This window comes from Emydura macquarii, unplaced genomic scaffold (assembly GCF_026122565.2).
Source record: "Emydura macquarii macquarii isolate MOO-44397 ecotype Brisbane River unplaced genomic scaffold, CSIRO-AGI_Emac_v2 contig_1348, whole genome shotgun sequence".
Classification (NCBI taxonomy): domain Eukaryota; kingdom Metazoa; phylum Chordata; order Testudines; family Chelidae; genus Emydura; species Emydura macquarii.
In genome coordinates, this window is record NW_027131485.1 from 23,086,070 (window position 1) to 23,113,014 (window position 26,945).

Sequence of the window (26,945 nt, forward strand, 5' to 3'; positions counted from 1 at the left end):
TGTCACTTGTAAATAAAGTTCCATTATGGTTTAATTACTCTCAACTCTACTGACAGAAAGAAAAACTAAAAATGGCTCCCCTACATTATTAAGCAGAACATTTCCACTTTGAGATACTGTTTGCTTCTGTTGCAAGATATTGATGTTCAATGCTACAAGTTTAAACAGACAGTGAAATCACTGTTTATATTAAAAAAATCACATGCAAAAACCTAATTTTCACAGTTGTTTAGGTGCTATCTCTCCCAATATAGCTTTGTCCTCAAACTGATTTTTTTGGTTCACTGCATTTTAACTTACAAAAGCCAGGAAAACTTGCACATATCTTAATACTTATAGTGAACATTTGACTATGTCAATAGTTACAAGTTTGCTACTGTAAGAGCAAACCATCAAATATTGCTTCATTTCAATAGTGGCATAACATTGAGATTATGCGTCTTGTTATAACTTCAGCAACATTCAGACAATTCAGTGAAAAGACAGCTGCCAGGTTTACAAATGTAGGCAGGTCCCTATGGAGAATGACTCCTCAGGAATAAAGGTAACAATGTGCTGCTATCAAAGCCTTCACTCTCTTAACCGACCGTGCAGAGTTGGCTGCCCCCCTTGCCAGAGAGAAAGAGCCTGTTGGTCTTATTGCTCTAGAGACCAGCGGGCAGGGCTAATGGTAGGTCTCTCAGGCTAAGTAAATACAGCATCTGTGGGTCTCACCTCTTCTGTTTGACCGTGATGCCTTTCTGCTGAAGGGCTTTCTCGTTGGCCATATGCAGAAGCTGGATCTCCTTCCGGGAAAAAAGCCGTATGGCAAAGGCTTTCTCCAGCAGCTTCTCAGGAGACACGGACTTGGCAATGTCCCTAATAAAAGCTCGAATATCCTGCTGCACGTTGTCCGATTCCATGGGCTGCCCGCCTCTCACTTTGTGGAAGACTTTGAGAAGGGCTAGTGCAACCCGGTAGAGCACCTTGTAGCCTTCCACCAGAAACACATCAAAGACCCGAGCAATGTAGACCAAGGGCAGCTCTCCGAAGAGCCACCGCTGCCAATCAGAGTACACCTCCAGCACATCCTCAGACACTGCCACCATCAGCTTGTGTGCTGCCTGGCAGTACTTGTTAACTAGGTCACCAAAGGTCATGCAGGAGGACTCAAATGCCAGGAACGTCTGATCAAGTAGCCGCTTGGAGGGATCATTGCAAGCAAGAATGCGACAAACCTTCTCAAAGCACTCCGCCTCATCTCTGCTGTAGTGGAGGAGTAGAGCCACCACAGAAGGCAGCGCCGGACAGAAAGATATGTCAGGGAACTGATTTGCAATGCAGCAGATTATCTTCCTGACTGCCCCGATGCCCTCGGCATTCAAGCAGTAATTGGGAACCAGACTGTTATCCACAAACTCTGGCAATGGGAGAGTGCCAGTGTTGCGCTTGCCAATGATCTTCATGACAATGTCCCGGTACACGTTTGCATCTGGAGTCACTGTGCGGCATGGGATGTTGCCAATTAGCTTCTGGTATACTTTGGCTCTCAAAGAGTGATTCTTGGCCCAATAGCCCTGCCGGGCGAGCTGTTTGAACTCCTGGAAATCTGAGCAGATTAGCTCCTTTGAGTCCTGGTTCTGGATGGTGGCATCCATCTTGTCCCAATCCACAAAACGGCTATATTCATCCATAGCTGCAGGAACTGTTTTTGCAGAAAGACACACGAGTAAAGACCTTATCTAGGCATTATGGGATTCATACTTCTTCCTGGAAGAGAAATAAAAGAATTTTTAGAAGTTTCTCATAACAGCCCATTTCCCATCCTTTTCAGGGCAAAGAAATTCAGGTTGCCCTGTGTTGCTGTGAAGGTGCTCTCCACCGCAAGCAACTTCCCAGATGCAGATTTTTGTTTAGAATATTTTAATTCCATTTTCACAGCACAGCATGTTGTTAATTCATGTTTAACTAGTACACTCAAAATCAGCCCAAATGTAGATTCTAAGCACATTCCAATGTGCAGTTTCCCTAGTACAGCTGTTCTGGCTAGAGACTTCTCTGCACACTTGCACAAGCTCAAATGATGGCTGCATTAACTCTGTAATGAAGATGATGCTACCAGCCTATTGATTCAGAGGCAGCCATTGTGAGGTATTGTCCACTACCAGCCTCTCCACTTTGATCTTAGCGGAAGGTGAAAGTTACCTCGACTATAAGCTTCCAGTGTAATGCACTGTCCTGTGAGTTTGAGAGTTTTCATACATACACGTATATGATTAAATCGCCCTCTAGTGGCCAAAGAAACTACAGTAAAACCTCAGAGTTACGCACACCTCGGGAGTGGAGCTAGTTCGTAACTCTAAACAAAACGTTACGGTTGTTCTTTCAAAAGCTTAGAACTGAACATTAACTTAATACAGCTTTGAAACACTACGATGCAGAAGAAAAATGCTGATTTCCCTTTATTTTTTTTTTAGCAGTTTACGTTTCACACAGGACTGTACTGTATTTGCCTTTTCCCCCCCGTCTGCGGCTGCCTGATTGTGTACTTCTGGTTCCAAATGAGGTGTGTGGTTGACTGGTCAGTTGGTAACTCTGGTGTTTGTAATTCTGAGGTTCTACTGTCACTGTTAGCACCAGAAGATCTCCTTTGAAAATGCAAGTCTCTGCCACACGAGCTAGAGGTGAATGATCAGAGTTCTAGGCCTCAGGGAGGACACACATGCATGAGTTATCTAGTAATTACAGCTGTGGTCTAAGGCAACTGGGTTTGTTACATTTGCCAGGGACAGTCATTTTACCTCTCCATAGTAAAGCACTGTGTGCAGCTACCACTTTGCACAGCAGTGTTAATAAACAATAATAAAGATTATCAGTGTTCCAGAAAAAACAAATGACCCCCACCCCCATAAGTCAGAGAGTATTATGAAATTAAATATTTACAGGCAAGTTCACTCAACAATAAATTGCATTAAAAATATTTTGAAACACCTAAGCCAGATATCCTGCCAACAAAGTTATTCTCTCCCCCATGGAATGGAAGCAAAAAACTTTTGCCTACACAAGGCAAACATGTTTACAAATATACAACCAGTGCTAGCTAGAACAACAACAGCTCTGATCCTAGTTGAATATTAATCTGGATATTTTGGAACCACACATTTCAACTTTTAAAAGAAAGGAGTTCCTTTCGAAAGCATGGCAAAAACAAGTAAAAGCTTCTCAGAAAAGGTTCAGCCTGAAAAAATATGTTTTTTCCTTCTGAAATCTATTTCTGCTTTTTGTATTTAAAATATCAATTCTGGGAGGGGGGGGGGGGAAAAAAAGACAGTGCTTAAAAGTGTGGATTATGCTCACCCTTTGTTCTTAGTCCCATCCGTCTATTCTATTCTGAGACCAATTTTCAGCATGAGATCAAACTGAAAAAGGCAGAATTTCTTTTCAACATTTGGGAAGGATGAATAATAGAGGTTTGAGCTTTCCTGTGAATTTCTAGTTTGGGGTTTCCACCGGGTTATTCCTGGCGGATGAACATAAGATACTGGTCCATTGCAGCATGAACTTCATCAGTTAACAGGAGTTCCAGGACAAAGTAGCAATACTTTGTACTTCTCTATCACCTTCCATCCAAGGACCCCAGAGAGATTTATGAACATTAACTAGCCCTCAGCACATCCTTGTGAGGAAGGGAAGTATGATCCCATTTTACTGCAACATAGGCAAAGAATGGTGAGGCATGGTGCTCAAGATCATTTCAATGTAGTGCACTGCAGTGATTCCCCGCCTTTACTGCTGGAGTCCATTGCTGAAATGGATTCACCCTTCTGGGTCATCGTCTGGCACAGCTGCTGTTAACATTTATATTGTGGCAGTGCTCAGAGGACAACCAGAGTGGAGCTACACTGTGCTAGGAGTCACATCAGCACATGAAGTGACAGCCTTAGCTGTCTTTTTCCTGTCCACTTGCCTCTCCCCGCTCCTGGTCAGTCAGCCTTCTCTTGTGTATTATTTGCTCTCTTATTTTCCTCCCCCTTGTGCCTTGCTCATCAAAGGCCTGAACGAAAACTGACTGAAATCAGTGGGAAACTCCCAGAGACTTAGGCTTTGAATTAGGTCCCCAAAGGCTGCACGTAGCTAGGTGTGAGTGTATACTGGGTGCTTGTGGACATGGTCTCATGTAAAGGTTTTGTAAAGCTGTCAAATGCTGCAGGAGCAGAGAAGGGAAGCGAAGCTGGAGCCAGCAGCCTATTGCCCATGCCGGGATCTTGTATATGAGCTGCTTTGAAGGGTGGCTGCACTAAGGACCTGTGTGGGAGCAAGAAGAAAGCAAAGAAAGAGGAAAGGAAAGACAATCAAATTGCTCCCTAGCGTTTCATCAGCACATGTGGGAGCACACTGCTGTTGTGAGTGAGGAGACAAGCAGATGGATCTAGAGTCACAGACCTGTATCTGCTACGCCAGTTCCTCTCCCATCCTTCAAATCTAGTGTGGTGATACTCCCAGCTTGGGAAACTCTGGTGCATAGCCTTGATGGCAAAAGAGCCCCAATCAGATCATTGCTGTCTGTAGGTGATTAACATTAGCAAAGGGGCACTGTCAAAGCTGTCCAAAGTGTGAAAAGATTCTTAGATTCTGTCTGTAAAGCCTATGTAATTTGTGTGTTTTTTAAACAAAATTCTTCAATGCAGTGGTGTCCAGTCAGTGTTACCTGTGCTGGAACCAGTACTTGAAGCCTTTGTGAGTGACACCCTAGGCTTCCGCCTGTTCCTTAAGGAGCCATGGTGCATTGCCACTGCATGTCCTACATTCAACTGTGCACATTTTATTCTGCCACAGAATTTGGGCTTTTCCAGATTCCTGTCTCATGAGGCCACGAGCAGGGTATGGAGCAGCACAGCTTTCGTACAACCATATAGGAGGCACCTCTGTGCCAGAAACTCCCTCTCCCAACAACTGCTGCTTTTCTGCACCACCCATCTTCTCCTACTGCTTCCATGAGAAAGGTAGAGGATGGGACCCAGCAGCTGGGGCAATTCAAAGCAGACTTGGTGAAGGAGGATGAGGAGGGGTTTCCATCAGGATATAAATGGGGACTGACTTTGGAGTTGAGACATAGCTCCTAGCAGCCACAAGTCTTCTCTCCTGCCACAGCAACCCTGGAGAATCTGACACCCCAACCTAGAAAGCTAGCTGGAACAGTACTATAAGACAACAGGATGGGATAATGTCCTGAACAGCAAAGAAATGGAATGCCTGATACTAGTGAGGACAGGGAAATATGAAGGGATGCAAAAAGTGTACCTGTCCATTCCATGACGAGATTCAACCCAGAGAAGGGTGACACAGCACAATGGGCAAAAAGAAACACAAGCCCATAAGTACTGAATGGAAGAGGGGCACCTGGAAAGCAGCAATGCCAAGAGATACCTGTGGATGGTAGTGGACAGCAAACTAGCAGGGATTTTATTATGGCATGAGGCAGCACAAAAGCTGTAATTCTGGGCTGAATATGCAGAAACATGTCATGGAGCCAATAAGGGTTTATAAGGGTTTGACAAGACCACACCTAGAATACTGTATTCAGTTCTGGGCATTTCAGCAACAGAGAGAGATGGGGTTTAGAAAATAATAAAACTGATAAAGGAGGCGAAAGGAATGATGATGAAAAAAGATTAAAAAACTATGCACAGCTTGTCTAAGGGGAGACAATTGTGTCAACTGTGTTTGGAGACTGACTGTCAAGAAGGGATAGAATTATTTAGTATGCATCAAGAGGGTATAAGTAGAACAGAATGAAATTAAGACAAGCATTTTTTTTTTTTTTGACTCTCAGAAGACATTCCTGAGTGAGATCTATTCCTCTGTAAAATAGTCAAAGGGAAGCAAAGGAAGCTCTGTCAACTATAACATCTGAGAAGTACTAGAAAAAAATATAGTACAAGAAATAATCCTGCACTTGCCATGGCATGGACTAGAGGCTTTTCTAGGTTTAGCTTCCACTATTAAACAGTATAAAGAAGAATAAATGAAGAAATCTTAGATACTAAAACCATGCACTCAATGTGGATAGCCTGCAAATTGCCATGCTTTCAGTTAACTGACTGGGTAGAACTGAATAGATTTTTGTAATTCATTAGTTCTGCCACATTTTCCATTCCATTAACAGAATTATTTTTATCTGCTTCCTCTTATTTGCTTGTCATTTGGGCTACTTTCCTTCCTTTATCTTTCTTAAAACTGAACTCAAAGAGAATGTTCTGTCTACACAAGCAGAAGAGGTTGCTCCAGACAAAGAAGATTTTCCACTGAAACTCTGCATGAAAAATTAAAATGACTGGGCCAGCAACTGAAGAGGCTCAGCTTTCTATGCCCTTTTGGCAGTAAGGAATCATCTGAAATGCACAGGGATGTTGATGAATGATTAGCAGATACCAATGGCATACAGAACTACCTCTTTCAGCAGAATTTATTATGAGAGAAGGGGAGGCTTTAATCCTGGTATATAGGCCACATTCTAATGTGGGTAATCATATTTTGCCTTCCTAGACTTCCCCTCACATGCTTGACTATAGCAGTTATTCTTCCCTTGTCCTTGAAGAGGTGTTGTGTAATTTATTACAGCTTAATGGTTGTCACATTTCACCTTACAGATGGCTGCATTTCAATACGATTCCTGTAGCTTACAATCAGCAAAACACTTTGTATTTCAAGATGAAAAATGCTATTGGCCCCAATTCAGCAAATTGGGTCTATCGCATTAATCCATTTAATCAAAATGTAATATATGAAGAATCTGAATAAAATGTACAATAATTAATTGAACACTCTCACCATTTGAATAGGACTCAAGAATTCTTGTGACTTCTACCTATGAGAATTTACTTTCCATTAGGAGGGGGAAAAGAAAGTAGCAAAATATTGATTTGAGCCATCTTGAGTTAAATTAAATTTAAGGAGAAGCTGCCAAGTTAAAAATATTTGTTGGTAATAAATAACAGGCAAGGACATCTTTTAATACTTTAGATTATTAAGCCTAAAAAATTTTAAGCAACTCTAACTTTTTGCATCATCATCAGTTCAGGCACTGAACATAGTTTAGTCAGTGTAACATTTGCTTATAGCTCATTTCAAATCAGTTTTACTATGTGGCACTTCGGAACAGGCAAAAATTGAAATATCTGAGTTACATCACTGCAGGGGAACATAAAAATCAGGACAACGCACCTGCTTGTAGTGAAAAATTTTTAAATTTCAAATAAAATAATTTTAAAAATTGATCTCTGGTGTTTTTATTGTTTAAAAACCAAAAATCATACTATGTTCACCTGATACTGCCTCTTTAATAAGCCTGACGCAGGCTAAGATTCATTTGGATAACTTTGCTCCTTATTCTGTTTAAAGAGCTTGTCAATTCCCTATTAATTGTTAAAGTAATGAAGTTTGCCAAAGCGGACACTTCACCTACACCTTGCACAGTTGTAGCATAACAATGAACCATGGTTTTGAAATCAACATTATTCATCTAAAAGAGCAGAAGTTTCACTGGCTTAGCTGACGATTACCTCCTTTCCCCAAACAGCTTGCATATAGTTACCCTGATTTGTACTCCACAGGTATTGCTAGACAACTTTCATCAAATTAAATGACAGAATACATTTTAATAAACATGTTATATAGCATGCTAACAGAAAACAGACTGTCTATTTTCCCCTCCAGATAAAGGGCACTAACCAACCTTCTGACGCTGCAATGCAGAGCCATTCCCCTACTCTTGCTGGTTTCACATTTAGTTGCGTTTCCTTCTCGCTTGCAGCATTACTAACCTCTGTGTCCTTTGCATCTCTGGCACATTCATATTTGAGTAGAGTTTACATGTACAGATTATTATGACTACTGCCTCAAATGCAACTGGCTATTAATTTCCCCCCAATTAAAAAAAACAACAAAAAACCTCCCCACAACTTTGGGAAGACATAACTTCACATTCTCCAGGAGCACTGAGCCATGAATGAGATGTTGATATTTTATACACCAAGGGGTCTGTGACTTAAAAGGGAATGCAGCAATTTCCTATTGAAACAAAAATAATAAAGAAGAAATGAAGGTCAACTATTAGACATACTTGTGCCCTTACTCCCTCAACGTGTTCAAGTTCTCCTCCAGCTTCTTCTCTACCCCTTACATTCGTAGCAGCTCACTTCAATAAATAATACTCCGATTGTGTTCATTTGGAAACAATACAGGGACAATAGAAATCAACATATCCCAACCAGAAGAGGATTTTCTTTAGCAATCGTGAGATACCTACAACTTTAGCTAGCTTCCCTAAGCAAGCATGCAGCTATTTGCACCACAGGGAAAACTGAACATACCATGCTAACACTGGAATCAATTTCTACACACTAGGATGCAGTCAGCCCAGTTAATCTAGGAGATTTACTATAATGTTTTCTTTCAAGAGCAGTGCACAGAGTTCAATGGATTGCCTTAATGAGGTTAAATGCAATTCAATCTCCCTATGAATTGCCCTAGGCTTTGCATACAGCAGCACTGGCTCTCTGGCCACTTAAACGGGGCTTCTGAGCCAGTTTCCTGAGTGTAGATTTGAGTAATGCCCTAATGCTAATTTATCCTGTGCCATCAAGAGCTGGTGATTGCTTGCTTTCTGCTCTAGCTTCTCTTGTGCCTTGGGGACAAAGTTTTTTACGATCTGAAGGCTTACTGTGAACTAAAATTGCTACTCTCCATGTCTCACTTTTAGAGCTGGATAAGAGAGCTCAGTAGGATGAGCTGGTTCACAAGTCTTAATTTCCTTTGGGACACTATGGCTGCACATGAAGGGCAGTGACAGAAAACTGGCATGAGGACCATGTGCTTCAATTATTAAGGCCACATTGATGGCATCTTAATGCCATCCATCTATAATGCATTTAATTACTGGCAAATGCACAAGAACAGAAGAAGTTATTTAAGTCTCTGATGGTCCCCGAGAGAGAACTGGCACTAGAGATTTCTTAAAGGAAACAAGGTTTCTTTCTTAGAAAGTGTAGGGTTATTTCCAGAATCTCTCAAACTGATGAAGCACAGATGAGCTAAAATACTGTCAAACTGCACATAGGATCCTCAATTATCATAGAATCATAGAGTTGGAAGGGACCTCAGGAGGTCATCTAGTCCAACCCCTGCTCAAAGGAGGACTAACCAGGACTAACCTCAGCTAAATAATCCCAGCCAGGGCTTTGTCAGGCCGCAGCTTAAAAACCTCCAAAGATGGAGATTCCACCAACTCTCTAGGTAACTCATTCCAGTGCTTCACCACCCTCCTAGTGAAAAACTTTTTCCTAATGTCCAACCTAGACCTCCCCCACTGCAACTTGAGACCGTTGCTCCTTGTTCTGTCAACTGCCACCACTGAGAACAGCCTCTGAGGTAGTTAAAGGCTGCTATCAAATCCCCCCTCATTCTTCTCGTCTGCAGACTAAACAAGCCTAGTTCCCTCAGCCTCTCCTCATAAGTCCTGTGCTCCAGCCCCCTAATCATTTTTGTTGCCCTCCGCTAGACTCTCTCCAACTTGTCCACATCATTTTTGTAGTGGGGGGCCCAAAACTGGACACAATACTCCAAATGCAGCCTCACCAATGCCGAATAGAGGGGAATAATCACTTCCCGCGATCTGCTGGCAATGCTCCTACTAATGCAGCCCATATGCTATTAGCCTTCTTGGCAACCAGGGCACACTGCTGGCTCATATCCAGCTTTTTATCCACTGTTACCCACAGGTCCTTTTCTGCAGAACTGCCGCCTAGCTCATCGGTCCCCAGTCTGTAGCTGTGTATGGGATTCTTCCGTCCAAAGTGCAGAACTCTGCACTTGTCCTTGTTGAACCTCATCAGATTTCTTTTGGCCCAATCCTCCAGTTTGTTTAGGTCCTTCTGTATCCTATCCCTACTTTCCAGGATATCTACCACTCCCCCTAGCTTAGTGTCATCTGCAGACTTGCTGAGGGTGCAATCTACCCCATCCTCCAGATCATTAATGAAGATGTTGAACAAAACCGGCCCCAGCACTGACCCCTGGGGCACTCCGCTTGTGACCGGCTGCCAGCTAGACATGGAGCCATTGATCACTACTCGTTGAGCCCTATGCTCTAGCCAGTTCTCTATCCATTTTATAGTCCATTCATCCAACCCATACTTCTTTAATTTGCTAATCAGAATACTGAGAGAGACCGTATCAAAAGCTTTGCTAAAGTCAAGGTATATCACATCCACCGCTTTCCCCACATCCACAAAGCCAGTCATTTCTTCATAGAAAGCAATCAGATTGGTCAGGCATGACTTTCCCTTAGTGAATCCATGCTGACTGTTCCTGATCACCTTCCTCTCTTTTAAGTGCCTTAAAACGGATGCCTTAAAAGGGATTCCCCCTTTGGTGTTAATATTCAAGTACCTAGAGAGGTATGTCTCCCTTAGATAAGCAATACCTGTTCAGGTTTTAATCATTCCTTATCAAAGAGTCTGTCTGCAACCTTTAAAATTGTTTTTGTTCTTTCTCAAACACCCCTAGATGGTCTGCATCTTTCTGACATTCAGGGAGCTCAGAAAGGAATGCTGTAGTCTAGATGGAGTCTTGTCAAAGTCCAGTAGAATTTAGATATTTGGTCCAGGCTATATGATGCGATTACATATTCATCCTGAAATAAAAATGAGCCATTTTACTACTGTATCATACTAAAAGCTCACCTTTAATTTGCTGTTTGCTGTTGCTATCATCCTTACATCTCCTTTTCCATTACTAATTTTAAAAATGTTTCCCATTAAAATGTTTGTACTTTGGATTATTCTCCCCTAAAATGTATTGCCTGCAGTTGTCCAGGCTGAATCTCATCTAATTTCCTGTCCTTTATCTAACTCCTCAGCTCTCTTTCTATTATTTTCTGCTCTCATTGATGTTTGTGCCACCATGTTTTACTATTCGTTATAGCTCCATTATGTCCAGCATAGAGACAACAGCAGCTGACCACATCAGTAGAAGCTTGTTGAGAATTTTTACAAAGTGGGAAGGATTATTAGATAATGGGAATACACTCCTAAAACCCAGGAGAGATGATAACACTAAACAATTAAGGTAAATCAGAGGAGTCTGAAAATAAATGATCAAGTGAGTCAGTTGTGAGTACCTGTAATCAAGGTCTAAAGACAGCACTGTGTGCTGTATTTACTAACGTTATGCCCACATTAATAACAATGTTGTACCAGTGCATATCTATAAGCTCTGTCCTTCCCACTAGTTAATATACAGATGCAAGTGCAGTACTAGTACAACCACACACAGTCGATTTTCGCAAGACTTTTGACACAGTCCCACATGTTATCCTCAAAAGCAAACTAGGGATATGTGGTCTAGAAAGATGACATTATCACAAGGTGAGTATGCAAGTGGTTTAAAGACTGTAGTCAAAGAGTAGTTATCAATGATTCGCTGTTGAACTGGAAGGACATATCTAGATGGGGTCTGTCCTCTGACCGGGTCTAGTCAACGTTTTCATTAATAATTTGAATAATGGAATGAAGAGTTTGCTTAAAAAAATGTATGGATGACACTAAGATAGGAGGAGTTGCAATCACTTTGGAGGACAGGATTAGAACTCAAAATGACCTTGAGGAACTGGAGACTTGATCTGAAAAACTGATTTCAACAAATGAAATTCAATATAGTGCACAGTACTACACTTGGGAAGGAAAAAATCATATGCAGAAATACAAAATGGGAAATAATTGACTAGGCAGCAGTACTGCAGAAGATAATATGGGAGTTATAGCAGATCACAGACTGAACACGAGCTAACAATATGATGAGCTGCAAAAAAGGCTAGTATTATTCTGGGGTGTATTAACAGAAGCGTCATATGCAAGACATGGGAGGTAACTGTCCCACTCGCCTCAGCACTGGTGAGGCCTCCGTTGGAGTACTGTGTCCAGTTTTGGGCACCAAAATTTAGGAAAGATGCGGACAACCTGGAGAGAATCCAGAGGAGATCAACAAAATGATAAAGTTTAAAAAACCTGATCTATTAGGAAAGGTTAAAAAAACTGGGCACATTTAATCTTGAGAAAGGAAGACTGAGGGGGAGACCTGATAGTCTTCAGATCTGTTAAGGGCTGTTATGAAGAGGATGCCGATCAATTCTCCATGTCCACTGAAGGTAGGACAAGAAGTAATCGGCTCAATCTGCACCCAGGAAGCTCTCAGTTAAATATTAGGAAAAAAGCTTTCTAGGTATAAGGATACTCAAGTTCTTGAATAGGCTTCCAAAGGAGGTTGTGGAAGGCCCATCACTGAAGCTTTTTAAGAACAGGTTAGAGAAACACCTGTCAGGGATGGTCCAGGTTTATTTGGTCCTTTCTCAGTGCATTTTCTTGCCCTGCCCCTCTACACGTATCTAAGAACACATGCCTGCGTGATAAACTAAAAGGCAACTCAGTGATGTGTAAAGTCGCAAGTTAAGACTCCCTTATACTCAAATTCCTTTAGACCTATTTATACCCCCTCATGAACAGGCACAGATGTCTAAATTGGTGCAATTTACAAGCCAGAGAGAAGAAAAGGGTGTAAATTAGTGCTTCTCTTGTGGCCTCTTCAAAATGTGAGCTACACCAGCTTGAACTCCCTTACAGTCAGTGGCCAAATTCAGAGAATTACAAGATGGTCAAGTGGATGCATGCCACAAATTAGGCCTTGTCTACATTAAAAGTTACATGGATGTAACTAGAAGTGTTTTTAAATGGATTTAATTAAACCAATATGAAACCCACCTGTGTGAATGCTTAAATCAATTCAAACCTTTGATAAACTAGATCGGTATAAGTCAGGTTTAAAAATTGATTTCAGAGTGAATTAGTTGAGCCAAATCCATTTAAAAACAATGTGTATGTGTAGATAATCTGACAATCTAAGAGAGTCTAGACGAGTCTAAATTGGTGTAACTGTAACATACAGGTGGATGGAACTGGAAGAATATTCAAATGATGTCAATTTAGGGCCAAATAAAGAAAACAATTAGAAAGTCTAAATGTCTACAAGATTTTTTTGGGAAAAGCAAAGATAATTTACATTATAGGAGCACACACAATTAAAAAATTCAAGTTGTCATTATACAACCACTTTTTAAAAACAGGTCTATTTCCTCCTCTCTTACCCCCTCCTCCTCCACCCTCAAAGTAACAAAACCTACATGAGATTCTTTGCCAGGCTGCTCAGAAGGGCAGCCGTATTGAGGACATCTATACCATATCATTAATGGATAATCCCTTTCCTGAAAAAGCTAATTCCCAAATAGTAAGTGTCACCCCCCAAAAAAGTGACAAAGGATGTTTTCTTCACTTTGGAGGAAGACCAGACACTGGCAAGGTGCCAATATGGCAAATATACTTTAGTTCCTCTTTTCATTGTAATTTCAAGCAGCAGGCCAACAACTGCACACAAACACCTCTTGGGCAATAAACTGCCACATTTTAGTATTTACTTCTCTAGTCTTTCAAAAGTTATGCCCCACTGGTAAAGCTGGAGTGTAGTCGCATTCATAGTCATGCATTTCAGGACAAACAACAAGAATTTTTGCTATAAGCTAGGAATATATCAGTTGGAAGTAACAGAGAAGAAAGAGTTGGGTGCATTGATTGATTTGATGTGGTCATGAAAAAGACAAATGCAGTCCTACGATGCATCAGGCAAGGTATTTCCAGTAGAGACAGGGAAGTGTTAATATCGTTATACAAGGCACTGGTAAAACCTGATCTAGAATACTATGTGCAATTCTGGTCTCCCATGTTTAAGAAAGATGAATTCAAACTAGAACAGGTGCACAAAAGGGCTACGAGGATGATCCGAGAAATGGAAAACCCACCTCATGAGAGGAGACTTAAAGAGCTTGGCTTGTTTAGCCTAACCAAAAGAAGGCTGAAGGGAGATATTATTGCTCTATATAAATACATCAGAGCAATAAATACCAGGGAGAGAGAGGTTATATCAGTTAAGCACCAGTGTGGACACAAGAACAAATGGATATAAAATGGCCATCAACAAGTTTAGGCTTGAAATTAGACAAAGGTTTCTAATCATCAGAGGAGTGACGTTCTGGAACAGTCTTACAAGGGGAGCAGTGACAGCAAAAAGCCTAACTGGCTTGATAAGACTGAGTTTGATAAGCTTATGGAGGGGATGGTACGATGGGACTGTCTACAATGGCATGTAGCTGATCTGTGACTGCTAGCAGTAAATATCTCCAACGGTCCGTGATGGACCACTAGATGGGTAGGGATCTGAGTTACTTTCCCAGACATCTGGCTTGTGGGTCTTGCTCACAGGCGCAGGGTCCAACTAATCACCATATTTGGAGTTGGGAAGGAATTTTCCACCAGGTCAGATTGGCAGAGAACCTGAGGGTTTTTCGCCTTCATCTGCAGTGTTCACTTGCAGATTTAAACTAGTGTAAATGGTGGATTCTCTGTAACTTGAAGTCTTTAAATCAGGATTTGAGGACTCCAGTAACTCAGCCAGAAGCGATCAGTCTATTACAAGAGGGGGTGGGCGAGGTTCGATGGCCTGCATCGTGCAGGAGGTCAGCCTAGACCAGTAGTCCTCAGATTTTTTAAAACCTCTCCTCCCCCCGTCCTCCCAGCTGAGGCTGGGAGCGGGGATATGGTTGGCCGTGGCTGGGAGCCGGGCCATGGTTGGAGCTGAGGCTGTCCCCGGTAGCCAGAAGCCAGGTGCTGAGACTTCAGGCCGAGATGAGGGCTGGGTGCCGAGACTGGGACTGGGTGCCACGGTGGGGCTCCGCAGTCGGGGGAGGTTGCGGCCAGAGCGCTGACGCCAGGGAGGCTGCGGCTGGTTCCGGAGCAGAGTTCAGGGCAGACCAAGGCTGGGTGGGGTTCCCTCCCCATCCCCCATGGGGGCAGGCCAAACTCAGCCACGCCCCTTTGAATGGGCACGCACCACAGATTGAAGACCTCTGGACTAGACAATCATGATGGTCCCTTCTGACTTTAGAGTCTATGAGGAACATTCCACCCCTGAGGCCTTCTCACAGGTAAGATTTGCCAGTTATATGAGTATAACTTCCCATGTGGACCCACTTATTCTGCTATAAAAGAGTGGCTTTTTTCAGGTGAGTTTAACTCCCCCTTCCCAAGTGACATAAGCTAAACTGAACAAAAGGCACTCATACTGGATTAAGGACTGGTCTTCAGTGCAGAGTTTACTTGTAAGCTTTAGGTGTAGAGACTTGCCCTTAGTGTAACTCATCAACTGCTACCACACTGCAATGCAGACGCAGGCTAGCGCCACTCAGGTTCTTGTGTGCCCATAAGTTCTCCCTCAATTCACTGGGAAGGAATCCAGAGCTGTTCATCTTACTGCAGTGCAATAAACCATGGGATGCGGCACCAGTAGTCTTACCTCCACACACTAGCGAATACAACATCTGTGTGGACACAGCAACTCAAACTTCACTGCAGAGCGTGGCTTGGCTAACTTGAGTGTAGCTATCTCTTCACTGCAAGTTAACTTGAGTTCCTTGTGAGCGTCCACATGCGGGATTGTACCAGAATAACTATACTATACTATACATAGTCACACCTTTACTTACACCAGTATTAAACTTTCTTAGTGTATAACAAAGTTGTTATTAAAGAAAAGGCAGCTCTCCCAAAGAAATAAAGTCTTTAACACAACTGCCATAATTACTCATTGCACTTGTTAAACAAAGTATAACATTTCCTGCCCCCAAAGACTTCTATCTAAGGGTACATCTACCCAGCAGGTGGGAGGTGTAATTCCCAGCTCAGATACACATACATGCAATCGCTTTGATCGAGCTAACATGTTAAAACAGCCACGTGGCTGTGGCAGCACAGGCGGTGGGCAGCTCAGGCTAGCTGCCCAAGTACATACCTAGGATCTCAGATGGGACTGTACTCAGGAGGCTAGCCTGTCCTGCCATGGCCACGCTGCTATTTTTAGCACACTAGCTCAATCAAAGCTAGAGCATGTATGTCTACCCAAGCAGGAAATTACACCTCCCAGCTGCAGTGTAGATGTACCCTAAGAGAGACAAGACAAGACAAAGAGAGGACAAGGGACAACAGCTCAGGTAAGGAAGAATGTGGAGAGATTTTTAAAGAGGAGAGAGGGCATTTGCTGGACAAGCAGAGAAAGACTATGAATCAAGAGAAAAGAGTATAAATACATGACAGGAACAAAGACAAAGGCTGAAGTAAGGAGAAGGGACTGGGGTCAGTAGAGAAGGGTAGTGCTAACATGTTAACATTTACAAACATTGCTCTTTATGACAGTATATTAATTATTGATATGAGAAAAGAAGGAAGTAGCTTTTCTCTGTGCTTTGGACTGTCGCAGCATAGATACCTGCACATTTTCAAATATTAATGATAGAATAGGCATTCAGTACAAAGACGCCCCCCCAGACAATTACTGTGCAACACTATCCAGAGCATTCATCTTGCAGAAGACAATGAATGTGCATATTATGTACTACCTGAAAATAGTAAGTCATGACAAGATACTACTGTGAAATGCTGCTGGAGCACTAGCTAGCAGTTGCAACACTGTTGAAAAAGAGCATGTGTGCCTTGAGTCCTCTCTGCTTTAGATAGGGCATTGCTGTGAAAGAATTCATACCATTGCTTTGTACAAAGGGTACTTTTGGAGGAAGCCCAATGCAATGAGTGGAACGCTGCTATGGAAGAACATGTTGCAATCGTGTCTGAAGATGACCTGTACTAAGATGAATGTCTTGGAATAATTCTGTGGGTACATACAAATGTTACATGCTGCAAGTGAAATGTTTTAATCTCACATGTACAAAAGTTAGAATAATAGCTCAACTGTATAGAAGGAGCCACATTAGTAAGACTGTGACCCTTTTTAATGATCAATGGAGCAAACTGCTTCCTAGTGGTCATGAAACCAAGCAAAGAAACTTTGAATCAGAGAGAGACATACCAAGTTATCCCTTTTCTGATGTAGCTTTAAATAGATACATATATTAGTGAACTTTCTGGTTTTAACATGGCTTTTTTGAACATATGAAAAGTTTTTTATTTAATCTGCTTTTGAAAAGCAGTAAGAATATATAATTGCATGGAAGAAAGTAATAATGGAATAGTTAATAAAAATACAAGCCCAACAGGATTTGAACTCCATACCTTGGAAACATGAATTAGATATTTTAGGCCACATTCTGCCTTCTATAGCTTTAGCTCCTTTATGCTGCTCCTGCAGTACAAAAGCCAGAAAGCCAGTTATCTAGGAATTTCCCTTTCTTGTGGTAGAGAACCAGAATAATGGCTCTATTCTCCCACTCCTTTGGTGCCTTGTGTAGGAGGAAGCCATGGCCTTAAGCCTTCTGAGCTCTAGTTATTCCTGGATCCTGAAATGGGCTCTTGGGCTGCTCTAACTTATGCTAATAAAAAAACTGATCCCCAAAATCCAGGGGCTGTAAAGGTAGAGCATAGCAGCATCTATTCCTCCTTTTTTGCAGCTCCACTACATAAGCTCAAGATCTGAGCCTTATCTGCTAGCTTATAGTGGTTAGCATCAATCAAATGTTAAAATGGACTATTTTGGCAACCAGACCATTCCTATAACATTCCATGAACACAAAATAGTAGAAATAAACTCATGAAAACTAACAACTTTTGTCCAGTTTTCAGAGTGTGGTTTCTAAGTCATATCAAGAGCCACTTGTGACTAAATTTACAAGCAAATCTGGTTAAGATTACTGTTTTGCTTCTAACAACAGAAAAGTGAAATTGCAGAGCAAGGCTTTTGTTACGTGTTTCTTCACGTTACTTAACAAGGCTGTGCATGTATATGCCACACTAGGTGTGCAAAAATCAGATTAGGGCAATCCTATTGATAGCCAAAAGGCTTTTTTAAAACCTTTGCTCTGAGTCACTATTGTGACTTAGTGTAGGTGTGAAAGTGGATGAAATAGCTAATTTGTGAAGATATGCAGGAGGAAAACCTAGGCAGTCTGAGGTCAGGAATAATCTTTAACTTACTTTCTCTAAGTGTATTTAGTGCAGCTGTGAGATTGACAGCACTGGAAAGTGGAGTCCTATTTATCCAAAGAACAGTTACCACATAGGCAGAGGAAAGTAGAGCATCTGCATACTGCCCTGCTAATGTTCTTCAAAATCATTATCTGGAGGGACATCCAATGTATGTATAGCCCTATCTCAACATTAGAATCATAGAAGATGAGGGTTGGAAGGGATTTCAGGAGGTCATCTAGTCCAAACCCCTGCTCAAAGCAGGACCAACCTCAGCTAAATCATCCCAGCCAGAGCTTTGTCAAGCTGGGCCTTAAAAACCTTTAAGGATAGAGATTCCACCATCTCAATAAGAAACCCATTCCAGTGCTTCACCACCCTCCTAGTGAAAAAGCTTTTCCTTATATCCACACTAGACCTCCCCACACCTCCACTGCAACTTGAGACCGTTGCTCCTTGTTCTGTCATCTGCCACCACAGAGAACAGCTTAGCTTCATCCTCCCTGGAACACCCTTTCAGGTAGTTGAAGGCTGTTATCAAATCCCTCCTCACTCCTCTCTTCTGCAGACTAAATAAGTCCAGTTCCCCCAGCATCTCCTCATAAATCATGTGCCCCAGCTCCCTAATAATTTTCATTGTCCTCTACTGGACTCTCTCCAATTTGTCCACATCCCTTCTATACTGGGGGGCCCAAAACAGAACACAACATTCCATATGAGCCTAATCAATGCCAAATAGAGTGGAATAATCACTTTCCTCGATCTGCTGTTAATGCTCCTACTAATGCGGCCCAATATGCTATTAGCCTTCTTAGCAACAACCAACACTATTAGCCTTCTTCAAGCAACACTGTTGACTCATATCCAGCTTCTTGTCCACTGTAACCCCCAGGTCCTTTTCTGCAGAACTGCTGCTTAGCCAGTCAGTCCCCAGTCTTGTAGCAGTGCATGGGATTCTTCCATTCTAAGTGCAGGACTTTGCACATGTCCTTGTTGAACCTCATCAGATTTCTTTTGGCCCAATCCTACAGTTTGTCTGGGTCACTCTATATCCTATTCCTATCCTCCAGCGTATCTACCACTCCCCCCAGCTTAGTGTCATCTGCAAACTTGCTGAGGGTGCAATCTACCCCCACCTCCAGATCATTAATGAAGATGTTGAACAAAACCAGCCCCAGGACTGACCCCTTGGGCACTCCACTTGATACTGACTGCCAACTAGACATCGAGCCGTTGATCACTACCCGTTGAGCATGATGATACAGCCCGCTTTCTATCCACCTTATAGTCCATTCATCCAATACTTCTGTAACTTGCGGTCAAGAATACTGTGGGAGACCGTATCGAAAGCTTTGTTAAAGTCAAAGTATATCATTTCCACCGCTTTCCCCACATCCACAGAGCCACTCTCATCAGAGAAGGCAATCAGGTTGGTCAGGCATGACTTTCCCTTGGTGAATCCATGCTGACTGTTCCTGATCACCTTCCTCTCCTCCAAGTGCTTCAAATGTATTCCTTGAGGACCTGCTCCATGATTTTTCTAGGGACTGAGATGAGGTTGACTAGTCTGTAGATCCCTGGATTTCCCTTCTTCCCTTTTAAAAGATGGGAACTAAATTTGCCTTTCTCCAATCGTGCAGGACCTCCCCTGATGGCCATGAGTTTTCAAAGATAATAGCCAATGGCTCTGCAATCATATCAGCCAACTCCCTCAATATCCTCAGGTGCATTGCATCCAGCCCCATGGACTTAAGCATGTCCAGCTTTTCTAAATAGTCCTGAACCTGTTCTTTCAGCACTGAGGGCTGCTCATCTCCTCCCCATACTATGCTGCCAGTGCAGTAGTCTGGGAGCTGACCTTGTCTGTGAAGACAGAGGCAAAAAAGGCATTGAGTACCTCAGCTTTCTCCACATCCTCTGTCACTCCCCCATTCTGTAAGCAGCCCACACTTTACCTGACCTTCTTGTTGCTCACATACCTGTAGAAACCCTTCTTGTTACCCTTCACATCATTTGCTAGCTGCAACTCCAGTTGTGCTTTGGCCTTCCTGATTTCACTCTGCATGCCTGAGCAATAGTTTTTTACTCCCCCCATGTCATCTGTCCAAGCTTTCACTTCTTGTAAGCTTCCTTTTTGTGTTTTTAGGCTCATTGAAGATTTCTCTGTTAAGCCACACTAGTCACATGCCATATTTGCTATTTTTTCTGCACACCAGGATGATTTGTTCGTGCACCTCAATAAGGTTTCTTTAAAATACAGCCAGCTGTCCTAGACTCCTTTCCCTCTCATATTAGCCTCCCAGGAGATCCTGCCCATCAGTTCCCTGAGGGAGTCAAAGTCTGGTTTTCTGAAGTCCACGGTGCGTATTCTGTTGTTCTCCTTTCTTTCTTTCGTCAGGACCCTGAACTCGACCATATCATGATCACTACTACCCAGGTTGCCATCCACTTCTACTTCCCCTGTCAATTGTTCTCTGTTTGTGAGCAGCAGGTCAAGAGAAGAACAGTCCCTAGCTGGTTCCTCCAGCACTTGCACGAGGAAGTTGTCCCCAATCCTCTCCAAAAACTTCCTGGGCTGTGTGCAGTGCTGGCTTGCTCTCCCAGCAGATGTCAGGGTGATTGAAGTCCCCCATGAGAACCAGGGCCTGTGATCTGGAAACTTCTGTTAGATTTCTGTAGAAAGCCTCGTCTACCTCATCTTCCTGGTCTGGTGGTCTATAGCAGATGCCCACCACGACATTAACCTTGCTGCTCTCGCCTCTAAACTTAACCCAGAGACTCTCAGCAGGCTTTTCTCCAGTTTCATACTGGAGCTCTGATCAATCATATTACTCTCTTACACACAGTGCAACTCCTCCATCTTTTCTTCCCTGCCTCTTCTTCCTGAACAATCCTTGTTGCTAAATTTTAGCCTGTTATGAACCAAGACCGAGTTGGATATTTTTTAAATTTAATTTATGACAGTCCACCAATGCAAAGTTGTTACATTTGCAAAAAGTTATTGGCAATGAATTAGGGCTTACCACAAAACCTCTCTAGTTATAACAACACTAGCTCACAGGCACAATCATTCTCAAAATAATCTCATACCTCTCCTCAGGAAAGATTTCACAGAGCATACAGCTAACGTATATGTTGCCAACAATCCATTACTTTTACAAAGCACACTAAAGATAATTTACCAGTATTCAAAGCTGTATCAAAATAAATGAGCAACGTACCTTTTGTCAAGTGCAGTTTATTTGGACAGATAGCATACTCTACTTTTATTATATGTATTAACTTTCTTGCTAATTTCCAAAATTCAGTAGGTAATACATGATTCATTATCTAATTCACAGTGTAGTTTAGCAAAGTTCTACTGTAGTTTTGAAATAATAAAATGTACTTTATTTTTTATGATTTGTTCTTACTGCTGTCACATTTTGGCCTGTTTCCCCTTTACACATAACCAGATATTGTGCAAAATGTTTACCAGTGAAAACAGTCCTGAAAAAAATCACTGTCAGTGCTTAATTGGTAACTCATGATTTAAATCAGCCTCTATTAAATATAAACTCACATAGAAGTCTTGAAGACACTTTGTTATAACTGAGGAGATAGAATCAAACCTATAAACTTTAAAACTACCATTGGTTTTCAGATAAATTTTTGGAGTCTGGGATTATTTGCATTCCTACTTTGATTTTACAACAGTGCACACAATGTGGAGTTTTTCCTGGATTTAAAACATGTTAAAAAATTAACAAGCGCACTTCAATGTTGTTTCTGCAAAGCTGTTCCAATAATCTACAAGACAATGGCAATTTTAATCCAAGAGCAAACAGTCTGCTGCATTAAACCCCACATCACATGAATAAAAAAAACAACAACCCAGTGATAGGTACTTCACATTTAAACCCATGCTTGTCACTTGTGTTTCCAAAACAACAACTCAGTAACCACTAACAATCCAGACTGTTTATGGTATCAATATCCATGCCAATTGATAAGAGGCAGCAGCCAGCACTGCCTCAGCCTACATGGTCCAGATGCCACAGAGCCCATCTCTCTCCTCCAGCACCCCAACATTCCCCAGCTAGTCAAAGCTTCCCACCCCTTGCCCAACTAAAACCTCCAGCCCCCTCTCAATCTGAGACTCAAGGTCTTTCTTCAGTCCCCTTCCACTCTTCCCAATAGCTGGATGCACCCCACCTTTCGGCATCCCACTCCCCATGACCCGTGTACCATGTCCCTAGCCACACTGCCATCCCAAGCAGCACCTCAAGTCCCACTGAACCCCTCTCCTACGCTCCACCCCTCTGCACTTAGATGTACCCCCGGCCTCCTCACACAGCTGTGCGGTACCCCAACTCCCATACCGCACTGCTCCCCAGTACTGCCCCACAGCCCCCAATATGGCACGCCCTGCTCCCCCATCCCATCCCAGCCCTCCAGGCTGCCCCACAGCCCCCAACAGGCCGAACCCCCGACCCCCTGCCTCCACTCGCTCGCTAACCCCTCCCACACGGCTGAGCCCCGACACTCACGCTCCCGCCTTACCCGACCCGGCACCGCCTCCGCCGCCTGCTCGGGTTACGGGTATCAGCCGCACCCCCCTGGACCTGACATGCCGCGCAGGCGCACACGAATCAAAGCGCAAACACCAGACACGATCGCCTCAAGGCCAGGGCCTGGGCACATGCGCAAGGGCATATACAGTGCTGCCGCTACCTTGGGCAGTCTGCCTGCTCCTAGAAACCTTTTGCGCATGAGTATTAGCAGCATTGGCTCCGCCCCCTGCCGTTTGGCAGGGACTGGGTGGAGCCACTGTGAGTGTGGTGGTGCAGGACAGGCAGGGCCTCTGTCCCCACACTGACCACCCTGGCCTAAGCTGCCCCCCTCCCCCCCGTGCTCACCATGGGCCCTCAGCCCCAAGATTCAGGGTTGGTCCTGACCCCCCAGCGCCGGGGGACATGGGGGAGTGAGAAATGTCACAGGAGGAGCTGGACAAAACTTGCCCCACTGCAGAGCAAGGGGTGGGCATCAGGGCCAGGAAGGAATCACCTGCTGCCCTGCTCTCCCATGCCTGCTGTGTTATGGGGGTGCTCGGCTTCCTCTGAGCCATCAGGCTTTGCACACTGCAAGAGGCAGAGTTCTGGGTTTTATGGACCATATGTCTCCGCTGCTATGGCTCGTTTGATGGCCCCCGACCTTTAAGACACAGAAGTGGCCGCATCTTGGAGTGGGGCTGTAAAGAGTTCACCTAGTGCTGTGCAAAGTGGCCAGGGCACCAGACTGGGAATCCTGGTTCTGTTTGTGGCTGTGCCACTGATTTACTATGGGAGTTTTGATAAATCATCTGATCGTGCCTCAGTTTTGCCATCTGTAAAATGGAGCTTATACTATCTACCAAAGTCCAGTGTTCAGGGCACTAGCCTAGGACTTGCGAGACCTGGGATCAGTTCCCTGCTCTGCCACAGACTTCCTACATGACCATGGGTAAGTCAATTAGCCTTTCTGGACCTTAGTTCCTGATCTATATTATGGGGATAATAGCAGTATCCTACTTCAACGGGTGTCATGAGCATAAATACATTAAAAGTAGTGAAGTGCTTTGAGGTTTACTGATGAAAAGTGCTATATGAGAGCCAGATAGTATGATGTCCCCAGATGAAAAGAATTATATAAGTATAAAATACAATTATCACTTTAAGCTCTGGATTGCTTGCTACTCAGTAACAAAGTTGATGTGTTTTAACAAAGCTAGAAATGGGCAGGACTGAAACTAATTCCTTTCAGCCATGAAGAACTTTCGTAATGTTTATTTTGTTTCATTTTATTTGGCAGCAAAGCTTTCTGTTTACAAGTGGATAAGTAACCACCACGCTAAAGATTAGTAACCACAAATGAAAAAATGGCCAATAAAGCACTAATATTAATCTTTCATACAACACCATGAATGTGCACAATTTTGTGAAGTGTTGGTAAGTCCCTGCCGAACAGATAACAGATCCTACCCTAAATGATTGCTAAATCTAACTGCACAGGCAAGAAACACGGTGGAAGAGAACATAATAAAAGATACACAGAACAGGGGGTTACCCTTGCAGTTGAATGCTACCTGGAATGGGTGGGGTTTTAGGAGTTCCAAGTATTTGTAGTATCTATCCAAATGCAACTGGACAGTAAAATAAAACAAGATAGAAGCTACGAAGTAGAAATTAATGGGTTTAGGCCTGCATGTAGGATCACAGAGTCACTGCTACAATGAGATCAATGGTCCATCTCTGATATCCTGTCTCTGACAATTGACAATGCTTTGGAAGAGGATGTCATAACGCCACTGTTTTAATTCAGAAATGTTGAACTCCATTTCCTTGTAGAAAGAGTGCTGGAGCTCATCTCTCTGACTGAAAGAAAAAAGAACCCTGTTAGTGTGTATGCTTCTGGGGTTGCTTGAGACTCACTGAGTACTGCTGTGGGAAGTTACAAAGATCTGTCATTTAAGTATGTGATAGGGCTATTTCCAGAAGCTATAGTGAAAAATCATTAATTGATTAAAAAGTTTGCCAATCCTTTTCCAAGACTGATGATACAAGAAATATAATTTACTATAATTATATGTTCATTTCTTGAGTGTCACACAGAGCACTTACACACACGGAAAGAGATGCATTACATGCCCCAGAGTGAGGAGAAAATGAAGGGAGCAGCGAGGAAAGAAGATTGGGAAAAGTGTAGCGGGAAAGAGAGAGAAAATAGGGAGATAAGAGGTCAAAGACGGAGATCGGAGTGAAGTTATGGACAGTCTTGCAGGAGAGAATGAAGAGCTTCTATCCATCTTAATTACTTGTACAGCCTCTATTACTGTACAATGTGAGCATCTCAAAGTCTTAATGTATTTATCCTCACAACACCCGTGTGAAGTAGGTTAGGTTAGTTCTCATGCCGTCCCTTGGACACCAGAGCGGCCACCTGATGCAATATGCACTTCCCTGATGTTCTGTCCTGAACCAGATCTGCTGTGTTACAGGGCAGGTGTCTAATGCTGCCTTTGGCTATTGAGTTTTAGGTCTTTTGGGGAATCTTCCATCACTGGGTCAAGATCAAAGAAGATTTTTATAGGGAAGTTAGTAGCATTCAGAGCAGATGACTCTACCACCTTAGAGAGCATTGGGCAACTGTTTGAGAGAGGGGGACTGCTTTATTTAGGAAGCGGGTCTCTTTGTTTGATGTGAATTCATCCCATTTGATGTTTTCAATCATCTGCAGATGCTTCATCTGAATGGTGCCCAACTACTTTTCAATCTTGACAGTGAGGGACCACGTTTCAGTCTCCTGGGTCAGAATTCTGCCTGCTGAAGCATCTCAACTTCATCTCTCTACGTATCAGATGTTGGATTTGCAAAAGCCATTCTTGATTAGGCACCCCATAACTGATGGTGCATTTGAGGTACGGGCTTCAAGTTCCTTCTCAATGCCACCCACACTGTTGACAACAGAGCTGGGTTGGTGAAATCACTGACAATCTTGACCAGGTTGCTAGAGTCCGCAGCATGTTTTAAACCACCACCCAAAAGAATTTTGGTGAGGAAGGGCAGTGCTATTATTCCCATTGTACACATGGGAAACTGAGGCACAGGGACACTCACTGTTGAATATGCTTTGGCTCTTTCCTTAGGGAACTGACAACACTGAGGTGGCAAGGAAAGAGGCAGCAGACTTTGAGATAGGGTGTGAACCATGCTGCTATCACTAGTGGAGTCAGAGCCCTAATTAACATGTTGCCAGGGAGTCATTTTCTCATTATGCTTTTTTTGCCACTTAGGAATGGGGATGATCTGGCCCTTTAAAGGTGCATGCAACCGATACCCTGACAGTTCTCCTGCTTTCTTGGATGCCCTCAGCACACGGAGCTCCCATTGACTTCAGTGGGAGTTCTGTACACAGACAGCTTGTAGAACGGTGCACTGAAAGTGCTACAAAAATGTTCTCTGTCTCCCTGAGAGGAAGGATGGTTCAGTGGTTAGGGGGCAAGCCTGGGTTCAACTCTCTGCTCTGCCACAGAATACCTGTGTGACTTTGGACATGTCACTTAGTTTTTTCCCTCCCATCTGTGCAGTGAAGATAATGCTCTGCCCTGACCATATGTCCAATACTGGCTGGGACAGTTCCTTTTTTAAGCCCTGTTCTGGCTGTCCCGACATTTTTGGTAAAAGTGGGCGTTTGTTTGCTTTTGCCAACTTGATCAGCTGGCAACAGCAAATGGGACAAATGCCCACTTTTGTTAAACAAGTGGGGTGCAGAGGAATGTGTGGGGGAAGAGGGGAGCAGCGATGCCAGCCCTGTGCAGGTAGGGAGGCAGGGCTTGGGTGGGGGGCAGGTAGGACATGGGTGAGCAGCCACGTCAGCCCTGCACGGGGAGGAGGGGCAGGGCTCGGGAGAGAGGCTTGGGCCAGCCCTGCATGGGGCAGGGAGGGCTCGGGCGAGCAGCTGGGGCTGGCCCCATGCAGTGTCCTGTTTTCCCTTTGGGAAATATGGTCACCCTGCCCTGAATACCTGTCAGGAACTGGAATGACAACACTGTTTCTCCTGAGTGCCACCGTACTGGATGACGGTTTCCTTGCTGAAGTGGAACATAGCTGCTGTGGGCAGGTGTGGTCATGGAGAGAAGGATAGGGACAAAGTCCCTCAGGGAGCTAAGGCCAGTCTCAAGGAAGCCTCTGCAAATCAGGACATGGACTATTTCCAGTGTGGAACCAGTGCAGACATTGGAGCAGTGGGATGAGATGGGAGGTCGGAGCAGTCGTCTAGGGCTAGGCGAGGTTGGTAAATGCTGTTGCAGGTGCTGAGTGAAGGAGGCGTGGAAGAGGTGGGATCTGACTGTGTTTTCAAAAGGGCATAGAGAAT

The 26,945-nt window shown here is 43.4% G+C and overlaps 1 protein-coding gene across 4 annotated transcripts in view; it reads right to left on the bottom strand.

Annotated features, from left to right (window-relative positions):
• The window catches only part of TBC1D24 (TBC1 domain family member 24), a 43,288-nt gene extending 20,538 nt beyond the window's left edge, over positions 1-22,750 (bottom strand). For 3 of the 4 annotated variants that reach the window (XM_067551449.1, XM_067551447.1, XM_067551450.1), the window contains exons 1-2: positions 22,596-22,750; positions 715-1,749 (exon numbers count right to left, since the gene is read on the bottom strand). In XM_067551449.1, the coding sequence (XP_067407550.1) occupies positions 715-1,673 (959 nt within the window). In that variant the 5' untranslated portion in view covers positions 1,674-1,749; positions 22,596-22,750. Of the gene's footprint in view, positions 1-714; positions 1,750-10,462; positions 10,588-22,595 lie in introns of those variants that run through there. The other variant, XM_067551448.1, reaches the window with a different exon arrangement.
• Positions 22,751-26,945: the final 4,195 nt, after the last annotated feature.